This window comes from Cyanistes caeruleus, chromosome 15 (assembly GCF_971803275.1).
Source record: "Cyanistes caeruleus chromosome 15, bCyaCae1.hap1.1, whole genome shotgun sequence".
Taxonomy (NCBI): Eukaryota; Metazoa; Chordata; class Aves; order Passeriformes; family Paridae; genus Cyanistes; species Cyanistes caeruleus.
Window position 1 is genome coordinate 17,796,055 of NC_141715.1, and position 18,952 is coordinate 17,815,006.

Below are 18,952 nucleotides of genomic sequence, written 5' to 3' on the forward strand. Positions count from 1 at the left end.
GGGAGAAGGTTTAAAAGGCACAATTTTGAATTAAACAGCTGAAAGCAAGAACCCCTCTAAAAGCTCTAATGAAGGAAACACAAGCCACACATATGCAGCCAGATACTCATTCTCCAGTTTACTTTCTGCTTGGCTTCCACAGCTTTAGGAAATATTCCTTGGAATGAAAAGTATCAAATATGCTGCTCTCAAAAAACACTGGTGTGGATTCCCTCACACTCATCCCACCATCACCCCACTGAGACTCTTCCTCGTGGCAACAGCCAGGGAGGAAGAGGAAGATGGTATTAAGGAACAGGAGGAACTACAGAATCAGCAATGAAGTTTATAGTGGGGAAACTGCCCTGGACGTTTCCTGCTGGCCTCGCATAAAGGACAAATATGCATTAAAAAAACACTACTCAGGGAGAGGAAAGAAGTGTGAACAGCAAAAATATGTACATATGTTTTAAATAATTTTTTTAATTGTTGAGGCAGTAATACTTGGTTCATGGAACTGCAATATACAGAGAGGTGAAATAAATAGCTTATATATATATAATATATATAATATAGCTGGTTTTAAAATATTCCCTTATCATTGGTGTACTAGGTCATCTTGTAGTCACTTGAATGTAGTTAGCAGCATTCTCCAGAAGTGAGCAGGATGCAGGATCACGGAGCCGTGACTCCCTATGTCGTCAGGAGGGTTACAGAGGGTTGGTGCGCCGAGAGCTCCACGGGCTCATCCCTGCAGCTCCCGCCGCCTGTCCTGGCCGGCGGGCAGCAGGCAATAAATAGATTACTGCAACTGGCACTTGGCAGGGCAGGGTCTCAGTAACTTTGGGAAAGAACTTTGGTTTTCTTTGGTTTTATTTATTTATTTTTAATTTTTTTTTTATTATTATTATTTTTTTCCCTCTGGGGATATGCTTGAGAAGTTGTCCTTTCCAAAAAAAGCAAAATAAGCACCTGTGTGTCATCAACAACAAGAAGTCAATTTAAATAGAGCAGTTCATTTCATTTTTCAAGTCACAATAAATCCCGAACAGCTTTCCCCAGCATTTGCCATCTAGTCTTTTATTAATTTTTTTTATTTTTATTTTTTTAAACACAATGTACAAAAATAGAGCTTCTTCCTTATTTTTAATGTAAAAATATTCCTCTGGTGCAGTTTTTTTTTTTTTTTTTCTTTTTGTGGTTTCTTATTGTGACACTGTTTTTGTCTATTTTTAGCTGGGGTTGGTGGGTCGTATTCTCTTAGTCCTCTTGGTGACTGTTGTGTACTTGAAAGGTTTCTGTATCTCCATTTGCCCCTTTGGGTATCTCTTCATAAAGTGTACATCTTGCTGGTTTTCCCGGGTCTTGGGCCCTTTCCGTGGTCTCCCTTTTTTGGTGAATCCAACATACCAGCCTGAATATTTTGCAGACATCAAAGCTGTGTAGTTGTTTTCTAGGACTTTTTCAATGAAGACACACTCCTTACTGGTGCCATCAGGCTGAAAAAAGAAAAAAAAAAAAAAAAAAAAAAAAGAAAAGAAAAAATAAATAATCCAAATGCAAGCTCAGTGACCAAAACTCAATTTGGCATAAATAAAATCATCACATCTGGACCTCTTTTTTGGTTCAAACATTGTTAATAAGAGCCATAACAAGCATCAGCTGAAATTAAAAAAAAAATATTTAAAGCATGAAAGTGTGAGGTCATAATTTCTTTTTTTAAAAAAAACTCTTATCCAAGGGGAGAAAAATTTTTCAAAGACAACGTTTAAGTTTATCCAGTCCAGTGCCTTCAACTGCAAGCAAAGCAAGACACCCAGCTTTGCGTTTTTCCACTAGAGAGAGAGAATGAATTGAACTCATGCCAGGGAAACATCATATTAGTCAGAAAAAACCCAAACCCCAGAATCTCACGTGGCCCAAACAACAGCGTTTCCCCTTCTACCCCTCACTTCTGATGTTTTCTGAAATACCTTATGGGCTTTCACCCACAACTACCCAAATCCCACTAAAATTATTACAAGCCTCAGTCTAAGCCTCCACAGCAGTTTGAAAACCCTCTCTTCCCATGTGATCCCAGGGCAGCCCCTGGCAGATGGACCACAGGGTGGTGCCCCAGGGGTGCTGGAGCTGCAGGGGTCCCTGGCCCCACTCTGGTCCCTGGGACCCTGGAGAGCCCTGAAGCCAAACCAGGCTCAGCTCAGCCTGGAGATCAAGACTACCAGAGACCCAGAAGTGGGCTTTGAACACGGCAGAACACGGATTCTGCGTTCAGCACAGGCAGCACTGGAGGGAGTGACAGCATCAGACAACTCCATCTTCAAGTGCTTGAGCACAAAGGAAATTCTCCTCACCCATAACAGAAAACATCTTGCCCTTAACTGCTGCATTACTGGTGCTGTACCTAGAATGCCACATGTCATGTGCACCTGCACTTTGATTTGTGCATCAGAAGATGCTGAGCAGTAGATACAGGATAAGTAGTTATGAACCGACCCACAGGACTTCATTTAACGCTCAGCAAAGCCAACACAAGGCCCATAATAACCCAACATAATAGCCCAGTTCAGCTCCCCACTGAAATCAAATGAGTTTTTTGGAACTGCAGGCCTACATATGCTACTATTAAAGCCTGCCCACCCAAAGTAAACACTGTCAGACCCTCTCAGTCTTTAGCCATCACATCCTGGGGGCAGGGAAGCTGCAACAGTGTGAGCTGCTCAGCCCCCAGCTCTGCTCAGGGGCTCCTCTGGCCACGAGACTGGGGCGAGGAGCTGAGCCCTGCATGGTCACCATCCCTCCCCCAAGGACAGCTCTGCCTGCTCTTCCAGGGGAGCCATCCTAAAACATGCTGCACAATCCCTGTGGAGTTTGCTGCAGTTTGTGGGAAGGGCAGGGGACCATGGAACAGGAGAGAACCCCACCGGGTCATGCTGCACAGGCTTCCCTGCACCTTGAGCCCCAAACACTCCAGACACAGGGGAACCATCAGGCACCATGACCAGGCTGGAGGCAGCAGCAGAGGAGAGCCAGGCTGGTCTTCACCAGCCGCCAGGGCCAGCCATTCCTCCAGGACTCAATGCCTTTAGCAGAGCTTTGGTTCCATCCCAGTGACAGAAGGCGATGTTTGCCCTGAGGTCAGCACCACAGGCTCCTGCCTCAAGGCTCTCGGCACCAGGGAAGGTCTCATTAAGAGGGCAAATTCTGGCAACTTTTGCAACAATTCTGCTAATCCAGGGACTCTGCCTTAGGAGCAGCAGTCTCCATCCTGGATAGGCACAAAGGTCCTCATTTTACCATCCACAACTGGAAGCTCACAAACGCTTTAATGAACAGCAGAACTGGGCAAAGCTCAGTGGTTCCAGTTCCTGGGGGTGTCATTCTCCAAGTCCTGGGTTTGATCAAAGCCACATGAGTGGCAAAGGGGGAAATCAGTCAACACCACAGGGTTCCACCAGATTTCAATGGGAAGCCATAAAACCAGCTCCAGGTTTCTCAGAGCTCAGCCCACTACAAACCCTTCCCCAGTGAGTGGAGAATTTTTAAACAATACCATGGCTGGGATTCAAATCCACCCAAACCCAGGTGCCTGTGAACCGACCGGATCCATACCGCAGGGGGAGCAGGTAATTGGAAGGGCTGTTCCCCCCATGCTTGTGGAAAGGGACTGGATTTGAGCCCTGACCTTGTTGCTAGGAGAATTAAGGGTTTTTCATGCAATTTGGGAGGTTTCCACTTGTACTGCAATGTCAGATTTTCACAGAAAATGAAGACTGGAATGAAAAGAAAACATGTGTGTAGGAGGGGGAACTTACTCTATTAATAACAAAAAAGTATTTACTTATACCTTCAAATTTGCTGACAGAGCCTAAGACGGAGACAGGAGGTGGAGGGATAACAAGGTGCAACTTCAGGCCAACCTCAGGGCTAATTTGAAGTAAACAAGGTGCATGAGATAAAATAACTTCGTTCTGGAAGAGGAAGAGCTAAATGGTTTGATAACATGAAATTACAGAAACATTTACAAGTACCTAGAGATAAATCAGGATGAGGATCTCACTTCCCCAAACAGAGCATTCCTGTATGTGCTAAGACACGTCACAGGCACACAAATGATTTTCAAATACTGACAAGATAATTTTACAGTTCCTCTTATGATCACCAACAGGATGAATCATTCACAACAGTTACCTCCACCATGAAGAGCTGTACCCACAGCTATCTATTAGGGGAAAAATCAATTTGTTTTCAGTAATTTTTAAGTATCAGGTGCCCAACATTTAAAATTTAATCAGTTCCCTATTTAAGCCATAGCAAATCACTCTTTTGGCCTGTCAGCCGTCTCCTCACTCTTCCAAAGAGAGGGGAGTGAAAGGGAAAAGGGAGACAGCCTTGGCCAAGCATCACTCCCTGCTCCAGCCACGGGCTCACCCTTCCCCAGGAGCTCCTGGTGTAGCTGGCCTAGAGCTGCAGCCTCCTTCGCCACCAACACCAGCTGGGAGCTGCTCCAAGCCACCTTTCACACACCCTGTGCTGGCAGGGATGCACCCTGCAGAGCACTCACCCTCCAAAACACCCAGCTCTGTGTTTTCAACAGATTCCTGACAATAAAGAAGTTCTTGAAAGCCCTAGAGCTGCACAGGGGCCATCTGGCCCAGTGTGGTGGCCTCAGGACAGCAGAGGTCTCACACCCAGCCCCACATCCCTGTCCCCTCCATGGCAGGGATGAGGGCTTCATGTGCCCCACATGTGCCCACTGGCTGCTCCTGCCTTTTGGCCTCACCATCCCACTGGCAGCAGCTCCAGGCACGCTCCCTGCTCAGAGCAGAGGCACAACGCTGCTCCTGCAAAGGCTCTCTGCAAGGCAGAGACCAAATTGCTGGTGCTGGCCCAGGGGCTGCTGCCCGGCCATGCAACGAGGCCGTGCCACCTTGCAGGTCAGTTCTTTGCAGAGAAATCATTCAGAGCATGTTTTGGTTTAAACACACCCCAACAGCTTTGGGAAGATGTAATATCTGGTAGCCAAACTTCTGATAAATGGCTTATAAAATGTCTGATCTAAATGCCACCTGGCAGGGGAAGCTCTGGGGCGTGGCCCAGGTCTGTGCAGAGTGAAGGGGAAGCACAGCCTGAGCAGCACCAAGGGCTGGCTCATGCAGAGCATCTCCTGCAACACGGGCTGGGCAGCAGCCCCGCTGGCAGAGGGTTGGTGCCCAGCGCCAGGCAGGCACCTGAGCAGTGCCAGAGCTTTTACAGAGCAGGGCTGGAGCAGGGCACACGAGGCTCCAGTACAGGTCTGAGTTTCTGCGTGCAGCTGAGGGCAGCAGAGCCAGGGGCTCTGTGAGTACACGAGGAGCAGCCCCGCATTGTTTGTGCAGAGCATTTGGCGAGGGGCACTGCAGTCTTAAACATGAAACATGTTGAACTGACACTAAAGCAGAATTAAGTGCCAAAGCATTTGCTGCTTCTACAATTACACTCCGGAGCGCTTTGGTGCTCCTGCTCTCCTTTTTATGACCCAACTTGGTCTTACTGTAGTTTGGCTTTCTCGTTTTAAGTTCTCCAAATGGAAAGGATCAAAGAGTTCTTTGTTGTCGTAGCAGGAGAGCTCCTCGGAGTGAGGCATTCCTGCCACGAACAGCTTGCAGCTCAGGGGGAGTTCGCGGCCGCTCTGTGCCACCAGCCCGAGCCAAAGCATCAGCAGGTGCAGCAGCCGCCTCCGCCTTCCCCCGCCGCCTGCCGAGCCCGGCCCGGCCCAGCCAGCCGAGCAGCCCTCGGTGGCACACGGAGCCCAGGGCAGCTTTTCTCATTTACGCCTCGCAAATCTGGCGCAGTGGGCACCGGAAAAGCCAAACTTCCCTCGGCTTTCACAGCAAGAATGAGCCCTTGCCAGCAGCTCGGCTAACACCGCCGAGCGGGGAGAGAAGCCTCCAGGACGGAAAGTTTCTCTGTTCGCAACGATCAGGGAAAATTAAGCTGTTGTTAGCTAAGCTTAGGTGAAAGCGCTGCCCCTCCTCAGGCGCTGCTGCATTTAGGAGCTCTCTGGGCGAGATGTGCTGCAAATGACAACAAACCCCAAACGCCACCAGACGTGTGTGCCGAGCCGGGAATGCCGCCTTGGCACAGGGCACAGCGAGCCTCAGCGCTCCAAGGGACAGGGGCCGAATTGTCACCTTCCTGCCCCCAGGCTGCGCTCACAGCAGCATCTCCCTCTGCGAGGGAAGCAAGCCCCCGCCTCCCAAAAACTCCGGAGCGGGGAAAGCTACCGCTCAAGCCAAGAGTTTCCGAGAGGTGCACGCACTCAGGCTTTTACACGGAAAACCAAGGAAAACGGACCCTTCTTGCAGCCGTCCTCCTCTCCCCCTCCACAGACCGACAGACAGACAGACAGACAGACAGACAGGGGGGAGTCCCCAGCACGGGCACCCCACCACGCTGGGTTTCATGCCACCCTCATGTGCGAGGCACACCCACTGAGCTCAGCAATCATTTCAAAGGGCTGCTGAAAATTCCCTCGGACGCTGGGAGGTTCACCCATTGCATTACACAGAAGAAATCCCGCCCTGTGTCTCCTAAATTTCCCAGCACTGACAGCAGGGAAGGCTTGGGTTTCCAGGAGCAGCGGGCTCAGCAATCCCCGTGAGCAGCTCCTGAAGGATGCCCAGCTGAGGAGCCAGGGCTGGTGCCCCAAGCACCGCTGATAACCCCTGGCAGCCCCAGAGCTGTTCCCCCAGCAGTGCCCAGCCACGTGTGGCTGTCAGGAAGTTCCTTCTCTGCAGCTTGGCACAAAGCTCAGCTCAAAGTCAGAGGGGCAATGCTCGGAGCCTTCTCCAGGCTCGCTCCACATGGCTTGGAAAATCCCAGGGGGAAGGGGGCAAGACAGGAGCTGCGTTAATGTCACAGCTTTTAGCACTGCCCGTCTCCCCCCGGACACACACCCGCCTTCCAAAGGCAGGTCAGAAGACACGACGGGAGGTGAGCACAGCGCTGCCGGAGCCCGCAGTGCCGCTGGCAGAAGCTCCCAGCAGTGCTCAGCCATCCCCGGCGCTTCAGGGGCATTATCGCGGCACATCCGGCAGCAGCATCCCTGTGCTCAGCGTCCTGGATTTATGACAAGGCATCCTGACCACAGAGACACCTCTTGACCCAAATGCACATTCCTGCTCCTAGAGCAGGCAGTAAATCAGAAAAGCTGCATCCATAACTGCCAAGAGTCACTCAGCCTCATGCGCGTTTCCTCCAGCTCTCTGCCCTCTGAACCTGCACAATCCTCCGAGGAAAATACTTAGGAGTCATGATGGGCAGTTCAATAAAAGTGTCTGCCAGCACAGCGGAGAGGTTAATTATGTATACAGGACATCTAAGTGCACTCACGAGGCAGGGAAGTAACACAAAACCGCGCGGAGGAGATGCTCCGTGGAGGGCACATCTCCCTCCAGAGGCCCTGTTCCAAAGCAGCCCTGCCCACATTTGCCCGCAGCTGCCCCCCGGAGCTGGGAACACCCCATCCCTCCCGAAAACAGGCAAAAAGGGCATGGTCCTGCATGCGTGGGTCAGGACATCCAGGCTCGGCAGAGCCCTGTGCTTGCCTGTGCCAGACACAAGATGCAGGAACCAAGCAAGGAAGAGAAGCGGTTAAAATTTTTCTTTCCTTCTACCTTCCTTTTCAAAACTCCCCTTTTCTAACCAAATTCAGTACCTCCCATTGCCCTGGGAGAGCTCTGTCCCAGGATGAACGGGGGACACAGATGAAAGCAGTTTCTGTAGGCTGGGGTTACACCGGGCCAGGCCTCCTCGCCCGCTCCGTCCCTCGCTGCCACAGCTCCTGCCAGCACTGCAGCCACAGCCCCACCTAGGGCAAAGCAGGTGGCTTCACCTGCACAGATGCACATTTGCTTGACATACATTCCTAACTGCATCTCAGAGAGCTGCACCCATCTACTGTTAATGAGGAGAAATATCAACAGATTTTTAAATTAACTTCATTAAACCAAGAGAAAATTTAGGAAACTTAACGTCAAAACCGCAGGTTTCCTGGAGCAGGGAGCTGCTTCTCTTCAGGAGATCTGAATCCCCAGGCAGGTTTCAGATGTGATATCTCAGCAGATCTCTGGCATCCCCTGTTACCTGCACCCCAGGTCCAGTTCCATGGAAGCTGAGAGGGGCTGCACGTGGTAAGGGATGGGAAGGTGTTTTACCCCTCTGTACAAAGCACAACCTGCTGCTGAAGGGCTCTGCTGGGCTTTGCTGGGAGCTCTTTTCCAGCAGTCATTTCCAGCCTCCACAGGCCAATCCTGACCTTTCTACACAAGCCAGCTAAAACCAGCAGCATATTTCATGTAGGCTTCAATTCAATATCTAATTGTAGCGAGGAGGGGGGCGCTCCTCTCCCTGGGAACAAGAGACAGGACAAGAGCACAGAGACTCAGGGAGGGGCAGGCTCAGGCTGGATATCAGGGAATTTGTTAAACCTGGGAAGGGCTGCCATGGAGGTGGAGTGCCCATCCCTGGAGGTGCCCAAGGAAAGGCTGGAGGTGACACTGAGTGCTCTGGGCTGGGGACAAGGTGGGGATCAGGCACAGCTGGGACTCGGTGGGCTTTTCCAACCTCAGTGATTCTGTGATACAGAGAATTGTGCCACTATAGGAAATGTTTTATTAAAAAATTGTTTAAAACACCAGATGAAGGTGCTGAGTGGAGCAGGATAATGAGACTAGAGCAGCTGCTGACCTCATAGCAAGTCCTGGGTCTGTCCCAGATTTATTCACATTGAACAAACATGCACACTGACTATAAGCTATCATTTCGAACAAATGCAATTTCACCCAGCCAAGATTCCAGTAGTGACACCACTTTCCCTGGGGCAAGCTTAAATGGAGAGAATTTAGAGCCATGAAAGATCATTGCTTGTATCCAGGATGGCACTAGTTCTCTTCATATCAAGTTATAGAAAAAAGAGAAATTCATCATCAAATCAAAACACAAAAAATGATCATCCAGATTTGTTCCAGCCTGTGAGTGACCAACATCCATCCCTATGCAGCAAATGCAAGGCTTAAGACTTGTCTACCCTTAGGAAAACTTTAGATCTCTGGGGGTCCAAAAGACAAGGAAAGAGAATCTCAAGAACACAAATGTATTCAAGAAGGATCTACTTTTTTTTTTTTTTTTAACCTTAAATATGCTTCTGTAACTGCCATATCAATAAGACTATTTTGCTACTGTTGGAGCACAGGTTTTATTCTCCACTGCAAAAACAGCCTCTGTTTTCTCACCTCCTCTCCAAAACCAAACTGCAAGCCAAGGAGAAACAGTTCTTGAGGAGCAGAAGTGCCCTGGGTGTGATCTCAGCTGCACCCATTTGAGAGAAACAAGGCTGCACTGCTTTGCTCTTTTGCAGTGAAATACATCAGTGTTTTTGCTAAGTAGTGCTTAGAAGAAACATCACCCTCATTTTAAGAGGTGCTCAAGACCAACAACAAATTGCACTTAGGAAATGAGATGCTCTGAGGAAGGCAATTAAATCCAACTTGATAACTGTCAGCACAAGATGCATTCAGCAGCACACCCTCTCCACCCAGACAAGACAAGGCATGACCAGGGCTCAGGGATCCCCATAAGTAATTTTAATTAACATTAAACCTTTGGCAACTGAAATAGTCCAACAGGACACACAGCTGCAGCCACCATGAAACACAGGGGACAGGAGGTCAGCAGCTTTATGGTGACACTTGCTTCCTGAACACAGCAAGGATTAAATTAAATTACCACAGAGCTCTCAAGAAGATGGTTTTCTTCCCTGGAAGGGGACAGTCATCTTCCAGCCATGGGATAAGGAAAAGATTCAGAGGTCAAGCTTACAGGCTTGGTCTGCAAGTGAACCTTGACTTTGCAAAGCTCTGTCTGAGAGAGAACTGAGGCTTCTTCAAAAAAGCCAAAGGAAACGTGACATTTCCTAAAGAGGAATCACAGTAAATCTGAACACGTGTTACACATCTCTGGTGACCTGACACACAGTCCTCACATCCCCAGCAGAGTACCTGTGAGTCCTTATCATAAAACTACTATAATGAAGAATATATATATATATATATATATATATATATATATATATTTTAATAAAAGGACCATTTGCTCTATTTCAAAGTGAACACTTGAACAATTATGGATGTGCCAAGAGGCTTAAGTTAACTGGAGATGTTCACATACAGCTAAAAGGTGACTTTGTTATATTTTGGTGCTCAAAACTGCCCCAGCACTGGAGGTGAGGCTGCCTCTGCCCGGCACAGAGCAGGACAATCCCTCCCTGGCCCCTGCTGTCCCAGGACAGGGCTGTCCCTCCTGGCTCCCGGCATTGCTGACTCAGATCCAGCTGGCCATAGACCTGCACCCCCAGGTCCCTTCCTGCAGCTCTCTCCAGTTTCTCAATGATGTTCGGGGTCTGAGAATGGAGGAGGGTGGTTTAGCTTCCACTTCCACTTTTAATTTCATGAGAATCTCAGCTTCTAAACTTTCAGAAAATTAATTCAATTTTTTTTTTTTTTTTCCACAGGTTGCAGGAAAAAAGCCTCATCAGGTAAATGCAGAAGATTCTGATGGCCCAACCAAAATTAAAGTGGTTTTGTCACCTCCTTGATTTTAAGACCTTTGCAATCCTGCAGGCTCAGATTCCAGTCACTTTGGACACTTGAGACAGTTCTGGATCGCGTCTCCCTGTCCAAAGTATGGCAATGCCCAAAGTTCCTTGGCCTCAGGGTCCAGTGCATGTGTTTATTTAGATGATTTAACCTAAAACAAACTCACAGGAGAGCAAAGACCCAGACTGCAGCTCCAAATAAGATCTGACCAGAAGCCAGCAAAAGCCATGTCAAGTTTTGCTTTCACATAAGATGCCAAGTTGGAATGGTTTATGGCTGAGCATGTCACAGAGAGATCCACAGAACATGTGCTATTAAACCTGACACCCTACCAATCCTGCTCATGTTTGTGTTGCAAATTCAGCATTCAGAAATTGTTGGGTTTTACAAGCCCCTTTAAGCAACCTGAATACTGTGCAACTCCTGGAAAAATTCTGGATAAGCATCAAACCCCAGTGGAGCTTAGAGTTCTGCCCGAAATCCAAGATGCAATTAGGTGTGGTTTTAAATTCACGAGCTGAGGAGGGCAGGCATCTCCTGTGCTGCACCAGAGTTCCAAACTGCAGCCCCTGGGGTGCCCCTGCCCTCCCCACACACCTCCTGGCAGAACCTTTGCTCCTTTGCAGCACCCCTGGCTGGTCCTGACACCCAAAGGCCACCAGGGCACGTGGGGGGACCAGACACGGGGCTCATCCTGCAGTGTCCTTGCCTCAGCCCCCAGCCCTGCAGTGAGGAACTGGTTCTGCACCTGCAGCTTTTCAAAGACAGCTTTTCAAGAATGCTTAATCTCACTGTCAGCCAAAGCCACCTGATGGAAACCTGCTCCAGGCACAGCAGAAAGGCTTTGGAGAATGCCCTGGTGTCTCCCACCTGGGTCAGTCTCCTTCCCTACAAAGGGGTGCTCCTGCTGAAGCCCCCACAGCTCCTTCTCCCTGGGGCCAGAGGAGTTTCAAGGGCCAAGAGTACATTTACAGGCCATGGTGGGCACCTTCACCCTTCGATGCTGTCAGAGATTTTTTTAGCCACCTTTCCTGACTAAACACACACATGCCTCAAGAAAACCCCGATTTTAAAGTTGTGATGTAAACAACCCCGAATTATTACTATCTCCTAAAGGCTACTGCTGGCAGGCATCAGTGATAAAGCTCTGCCAGAGCAGTCTGGCATCTAGCAACAATTTGTTTGTTGTCCTGCAAAAATAGAGAGCCTTGCCATATGGTATTAGCGACTTTCTGGTAACATTAAGAAATATATTGGCTTGGAAAGCAGTTATCATACCAGCAAAATCACTGTGTCTGAGAGGCAGGTCTCTGCTGCGAGTGGCACCAGCACAGCGATGCTGGGCAGGGCTGGGAGAGGCCCTGGTGGCCAGCACAGCCATGCCACCTCCTGTCCCCTGTGCCAATGACATGGCCCCAGCACAGCCAGGCTTTGGCTGGTACAGCTTTTTTTGTTCAGGAGCTGGACGGTGCCTGGGGACCAAAGCTCAGCTCACTGTGAGTGCTGGGAGGGCTCCAGTGCTGCAAACGTGGTGTCAGGGGACACAGCCTGTCCCCTGAAGGCAGGGGAACCCAAATTATCTGTCACCAGTCTGGAGCTCTGCCTCAGCCACCCAGCTGCCCACAGCTTCCCTCACCAAACAGCTTTTCCCCTCTGCTCATGTCCAGCTCAGAGAATGGGGGAATAAAATCAAACTCATTGAAATACTTTTACAAAAATAATGCCCCTATACTGCAATGATTCTGAGAGTGTGTGGACACCAGATCACTGAGGATCCTTGAAAGAAGGTGGGAGTGTGAAATACCCTCCCCACAGATACCTGCTGCAGCCTGAGCACCAGCATTGACCAGACTGCTCCATCCACAGGGGGATGTCAAGGAACCAGAGGGAATTCCCTGGAGACAGTGCTGGGGGTCAGGAGATGCTCTGCTCTGCTCCCCATGCAGCTGCCACCAACCCTGGCCATACCCAAAGCAAGGGCAGGCTCTGGCCATCCTTTGATAGTTCAGACTCACCCAGACCCCTGACTGCAAATGTTCTCCTGCCAGAGATGGGACAGGACAGGGAAGGGCAATCTCTGCAGCATCCTGCAGTTCTGGAGAGTTGGATGTCTGAAAGGACAGGCTCAGCAAGAGCAGCTGGAGCCCAGCTCAGGTAAGAGCCACCTGCTCAGCCCAGGCTGCTCCTCGCCCCAGGAGACTTCAAAGACTTACCCTTGCCAGCCTTCAGCAAACACGGCATCCCCACTCCCCCATGGCCTTATCTCAGTGCACAAGATAAGAGAAGCTGAGGCAGAGAGAAAAAGCACAGAAGGACTCCCCAGGAGAACCAGTTAGAAGCTCAAGAGCTCCTCCAAAGAGACCATCAGCTCCTCTTCGCCTCTAGCACTGAATTACTGCCAATATTCAGAACTGTTGTGTTCTAGATGATTTGTCACCTTGTCACAATGGACAAGTCACATCATGCCTCTCCTTGGAAGAAGAACTGCACCTTTGAGTCCTCTTCCCCCCATGTTTTTATAAGCCCAAGATAAATAAACAGGTTTAATAACTTTTTAAAAAAGACAGAAAGGTTTCTCAGAAAAGCAGCTGTCATTCTTGTTCTGAATTTTCCCAGTTTCATCTTTCTCCTTGTATCTCCATAAATACTATCTCCAGTATTTAAAAAAGGTTAAAGAAAGATGGGGCAAACCTTTTAACGGGACCTGTTACAATAGGACAAGGAGTAATAGCTTTAACAAAAAGATAAATTTATACTAGTCATAAAGAAGAAATTCTTTACTTTGAGGGCACTGGCAGAGATTGCTCAGAGCACCTCTGGCTGCCCCTGGATCCCTGAAGTGTCCAAGGTCAGGTTGGACGTTGGGGTTTGGAGCAGCCTGGGACAGTGGAAGGTGTCCCTGCCATGGCAGGAATGGAATGGGATGAGCTTTAAGGTCCATTCCAACCCAAAACATTCTCTGATTTTATAATAAATTTCAGTGGTCCACAGAAAACCTCGGGAAGATCAGAAAACTTGGGACCTACAATTTTTACGTAGCAGCAAAAACCCATAGGCAAAGAAAGATATGGGCAGAAGTAAAAAGAAATAAAATTAAATGTTTCTTGGGCCTTCTTCAAAACAACACCAAGAATTCACAAAAAACACACTTGAGTTTGTTTTCCCCAGGTGCTGCTCACCTGTAACAGAAAAGTCACTGCTGTACAACACATCCCCTGTCTCATTTTCCAGAGCACCACGGAATGTCAGTGACCTCAGCAGCTGCTGTTGTGAGAGCCAGGAGCCTGCACAAAACAGCTCCTTTGGTCCCTGCTGGCTGTGAACGCACCCAGCAACACCTGAGACAGGCAAAACCCACCAGGTTTGGGGCTCCTGAGCAGGCTCTGTCAGAGGGTTCTGCTGGGAAACATTGGTGGAGGTGCAGTTGCCAGAAATAAAGACACAAAGGCTGCTCCTCTTGCCCCAGGGGTTAAGCTGCTTCCCTGCAACACAGCCGGCTCCAAGGTGGGGAAAAGCGCTGTCCACCTCTGGAGCTCTTGTGTTCATCACTGGTTCCAGTTGAGAACAACAACAACCTGCTCCTGACCGTGGCACTCTTCGTAGGTGATTATGGGACTCAAAAGGGGCTAAATTCAAAGCAGGTTTTCAGCTGCGGGGGATCCAAAACTGCCGAGTGAGGAGCAGAACAAAGCCAGGTGGCACGTGCTGGTGTGCTTGGGGATCATGAGTGTAAGGCAATAGGAAAGCAGCAGGGGAAAGGCTCCAGAGGTTGGTCCCATGGCTCCTCTCCTGCCAAATGAACATAGCTGGACAGCCATGGAGCAATCACTTCGTGGGCTTCATTCCCCTCCACCCCCAGACTGAACTTAAATATTTGTATAAGCCCAGGCGTAACTTTCATCTCATGTTTTCCTTGGGGTTTACTGGCTGTTTGGAGCATGCAGGCTAAAAGGCATTCCCTCAAACTCTTGCCACAAAGAGAGCTGAAGCCATGACATTAATTAAAACCACACTCTTTGGTATCTAGAAGACATGCTATTGTTTTCTTTTGTTGCTCATGGGGAGCTGTTAATGTGGGCGACACATCTGGAACATTTTCCTGCCCAGTGCCGCGTTCCCTCTGGCCCAGGTCGGCTGCTTTGGGAACTTGTCACAGGCTGGGCTGGGAGGGCAGCAGTATTTACAAGAACAGACATATTTATTCTTTGTCACAAAACATTTGCCAGCTTAACACCACAAAAAGCACATGGTGGTGGTGGGGGAAAAGGGTTTGTGCTGCCTGAAAGGTGACAAGCTAAAGAACTGTCCTGCCTCAGCACCCAGCAGGCCAAATCAAGGGATGAGCCTTAAACGCACACTCCATACAAATACACAGAATGTTTGGAAAAACTGATGTGACTTGGCCAGGATGCTCCTGAACACTCTGTGAGGAACAGGAAAGGCCGTGGGCTGCCCTGTGCTACCGCTGACCCACCTGGGACAAGGTCTGCTGAAAAAAAGGTAAGATTTTGTGTTCAGTTTACCCCACCTGAGTGCTTCTAAGATCTCCACGGCTGGTATCAGCACCTCCTAAACATGAACAGCATTATCCTTGTAACACTTCAGGGGAAAATGCTATGACTGCATTTAAAGGACAGAAAATTAAGGCACAGAAATATCTAAGGCAAGTTTGTGTCCAATGCAACCTTCAAAAGCATCCAGCATGGTTTAAATCCAGTTGAAATAATTTCCAATGGGTTCCAATAATAATTCCAATAATTCCAGTAATTTCCAATGAGACCAATGGGGTCTCAGGCAGGGTGGTAACACAAGTGCAGGAAGCAGACAGAATTGGATGCTTTGCCCCAGCCCTCCCAGAGTGCTGATTTCCATTTCTACCTGACTTTAAGCAGTGCCCTGGATGCCTCCTGCCTCGACCAAAGCAGGTCAGGCAAAGGGCCCTGGCTGGCAGCAAATAACCTGGGCTTAGCCTCCACAGAGCATCTGCTCCCCAAGGAAGCACAGGTGGAAGAGGGAGGGATCCTCCTGGAAGGGCAGTGTCCCACAGGTGTCACTCCTGCCACCACAATAGTAAATCATTTTTCATCAGAGGCATTTGGTTTCTGTTTGGGAGCATGGCTTTCACTGCCTTGACTCAAAACAAAACTCAGCTTGCCTTTTTCACAGCCACAGAGATACTAGGTTTGAACTCCTGGCAGTGCTAAGTGAGGGCAGCAGAGGTTTGAAAGCTGGAATATTCTATTTCACATTTATTTTTTGGTGGCAGTTCAGCTTTGCACAAGCCTCTGCCTGGTTAGCAAGCCTCCAGCTTTTCCAACAATAAAGAAGGACTGTGTGAGTTACAAAAACAGCTAATACACAAAAAATACTACTTCAGCACACAAGCTGGGCTGAAGGACTGAACACGCTGTAATTTGCTACATGCTTCCATTGTGGGGGCATCCCCCAAAGTTCTGATTCCAGCCCTGGCTGTGCCACACCAATCCCTGGCTCCTGGCTGGCAGGAAGGAGCTTTCTGCTCCAGCACAGTGCTCTGCTTGCCCTTCCACTCTGAATTTCTCCCAAAAGAAGTTCTGGGGAAAATTTGTATTTGGATGTCCCCCCAAAGGAAGATCGGGTGGGGAAGGTGCTGTGGAGGTGGCCCTGGCCCTGGGATGCTGAGGTGACATCCCACATGAGGCACGAGCCCGTGCACACCTGCAGCAGCCCTGGAGAGCCCTGTGGGGCTGCAGGGCTCGTTTCACAGGCTGGGGGGCTCAATGGAGCCTCAGGAGAGCACCTGGGACAGCAAGAGCTGCCCTGCAAACCCCACATCCCCCGTCCTGCTTCTCATTTGAGGCTGACAGATGAGGCTCAAACACATCATTACAGCCTGGAGGAGGCTGCTCAAGGTAACACTCAGGTTACAAATGAATTAATAGGAAACACTTACCTTCCCCACTAGCTTGCCTTTCCTGTTCATGCAAAGGTAGAAATCTGTCTCCTTCCCTTTGATCCGGACTTGACTGCCAAAAGTGTCTGTTTCCACTAGAAGCTGGGCTTGGAAAGGAAGAAGAAAAGAAAGCATTTACCAGTGTGGTCCCAGGAAGCTGCAGGGTGCAGAGCTCACCAGGGCACTGTTCCTCTGCACCACAGCACGCCCTGCAGGGCCAGCCCCAGGACCAGGCAGCTCGTGGCTCGGTGCAGGTGCAGGACTGACAGCTCTCCACTCATCCCCACACAGATAGCCTGGGTTTAGAGCTGCTTTACATGGAAACATGGATACACGGATAACCAACACACCTGTGGGCTCTGTCACACCTGCCCCACCACCTCACCAGCAATGCTAGCTCACTGTTCAGAGAACCAGGAATTGCTTATGTTGGAGAAAACCTCTGGGATCATCAAGTCTGACTGTTCCCCCAGCACTGTTGTGGCCACCAGATGTGGCACCCTACGTGACATCCATGTGGCTTTTAAACACCTCTGGGGGTGGTGATGCCACCAATGCTCTGGGCAGCCCATTCCAGTGCCAGCACTCTCCTTCACACTGCAGGAGGCTTCTTGGAGGGTAAGAACGTGGATTTCATTCTCATGAAGATGAAAGATTAGCATGATGAGAAAGAAAACCCTTTCCCCACAGCCAGCAGCCCTCAAACACTGAACAGAAGATCTTCAGCCACACACTCCAGTGCAAAACCTGGCAGGGATCTCCCAAAGGTCGCCACAACAGCTCACAGGGAGAAATTTGGCACTGCCTGCTCTGTTTGATGCATACCCACCCTGCACATGTCCTGTGTGCCTGGTTGTGCTCCCAGGAGGTCACAGGTTTCTTTCTGGCAGTCCAGGTCCAGGTCTCAGGCTCTAGCTGGGAGAAATGTGGCCAATCTCTGTTTTGCAGGGTATTGATGCCAGAGCTGGTTTGCAGCAGGAGCCAGGGGGGAGAACAGATTGCTGCTGCTCCACAAAGCCCTGCTCTAGCACAGCTGTACCTGCCCAAGGGGCCCAGCTCAAGCTGTCACCCAGACGAGCGGCATGCCATCATCATCATCATCTCAAAACCCAGACAGATCCAAATGCAGCCTTTTACTCCATCTCTAGCTAAACACAAATTCCAGTCATGCTCAAGATTCGGATTCCAGGAATTTCCCCGGAGAGGCAGGAACAGGCAGACTGGACATTTTGGTGCAGATCCATCTCTGACATGGAGGAGGAGAGAGGAGACATGGTTGAAACACAATGCAAGAATGTGTGAGTGTCAGCAAGTGCAGCTCCACGCTCCTGCTCTGGAAATACTCATGCCTGTGAGTTCTGAGCCCCACCGTAGAAATACAGCTATTGCCAAACTCTGGAGAATGTTTGATCTGCGCTGAAAAAAGTCACATTCTTTTTGGCATTCATATTTCAAACTTTAAAGCCCTCTAAGAGCAAATATGTTCATTGTAAGGATTTACCATGGGGATAGAAATAGGAGTTTGTTTCATTTAAACACATTAATATTTTTCCCACTTGTAAAGTCAGCTTTTGGCTTCTGCAGCAGTGCAAATATCACAAACCTTTAACTCACAAGGGCCCTAAACAATTTTCCCCTCACAGCTCAATCACATCTGTAAGTTCAGGGGTTTCCAGTTACTAGCTGCTTACATTTATTTAGATATATTTGTTAAACCTGTTATCACTGGGGATATTTAAATTATAACTTCTTTCTGACAGCAAGTGGGATAATGCCTGTATTACAGCAGGATATTACTTGCAATCATGCAGAGATAGGGATATTTATGGAAGTTTTCCAGAAATACCTCATGGGTTTAGATACCTATGATGGGAGCAGCCTGAAGCAACAACTGGGTGCTGCCCACTTGGTCCCCTCACCTGCCAGGGCAGTGTCAAACCTGTGCCCATTTCTGTGAGGAAGGGCTCCAGCCAGAAATAACCCCTCAAAGTGAGGATATCAAGGTGGGCCAGCCAGGAGGGGGTGATGGCACAAGGCAAGGACAGCTCCTCCAGGGCAGGCTGAGCAGCATGGCTGGAGCCTGACCCACGGCTCCAGGAAGCTCAGGGAGCTGCTCAGGTGCAGTGCAGCCCTGACACACAAGGGAACAGCAAAGGTGACACCATCTGCCTTTAAAGAGATGACTCTGAAAGGGCTTCTCCTCTCAGGAGCAGAGGATGGAGCTCAGCCTCAGAGAGGGAGAGCAGCAGCCAGCACACGAGCAGAGCCAGCAAAGCCTGCTCCAGGAGCCATGGCCAACACCCAGAGCACCAAGGAGCTGCCCACAGATGTCCAGTGGCCAAAGCAGCTGGGCATGGGCACCCAGCACAGGGGCCGGGTGAGAACAGGACAGCTCCCTTGAGCT

At 49.5% G+C, this 18,952-nt stretch overlaps 1 protein-coding gene across 1 annotated transcript in view; it reads right to left on the reverse strand.

The window, feature by feature from the left end:
• Window positions 1-442: 442 nt before the first annotated feature.
• The window catches only part of FGF18 (fibroblast growth factor 18), a 64,013-nt gene continuing 45,503 nt past the window's right edge, over window positions 443-18,952 (reverse strand). Inside the window, exons 4-5 of the mRNA XM_086851230.1 lie at window positions 16,549-16,655; window positions 443-1,478 (exon numbers count right to left, since the gene is read on the reverse strand). Coding sequence (XP_086707356.1) covers window positions 1,212-1,478; window positions 16,549-16,655 — 374 coding nt within the window. The 3' untranslated portion in view covers window positions 443-1,211. The remainder of the gene's footprint in view (window positions 1,479-16,548; window positions 16,656-18,952) is intronic.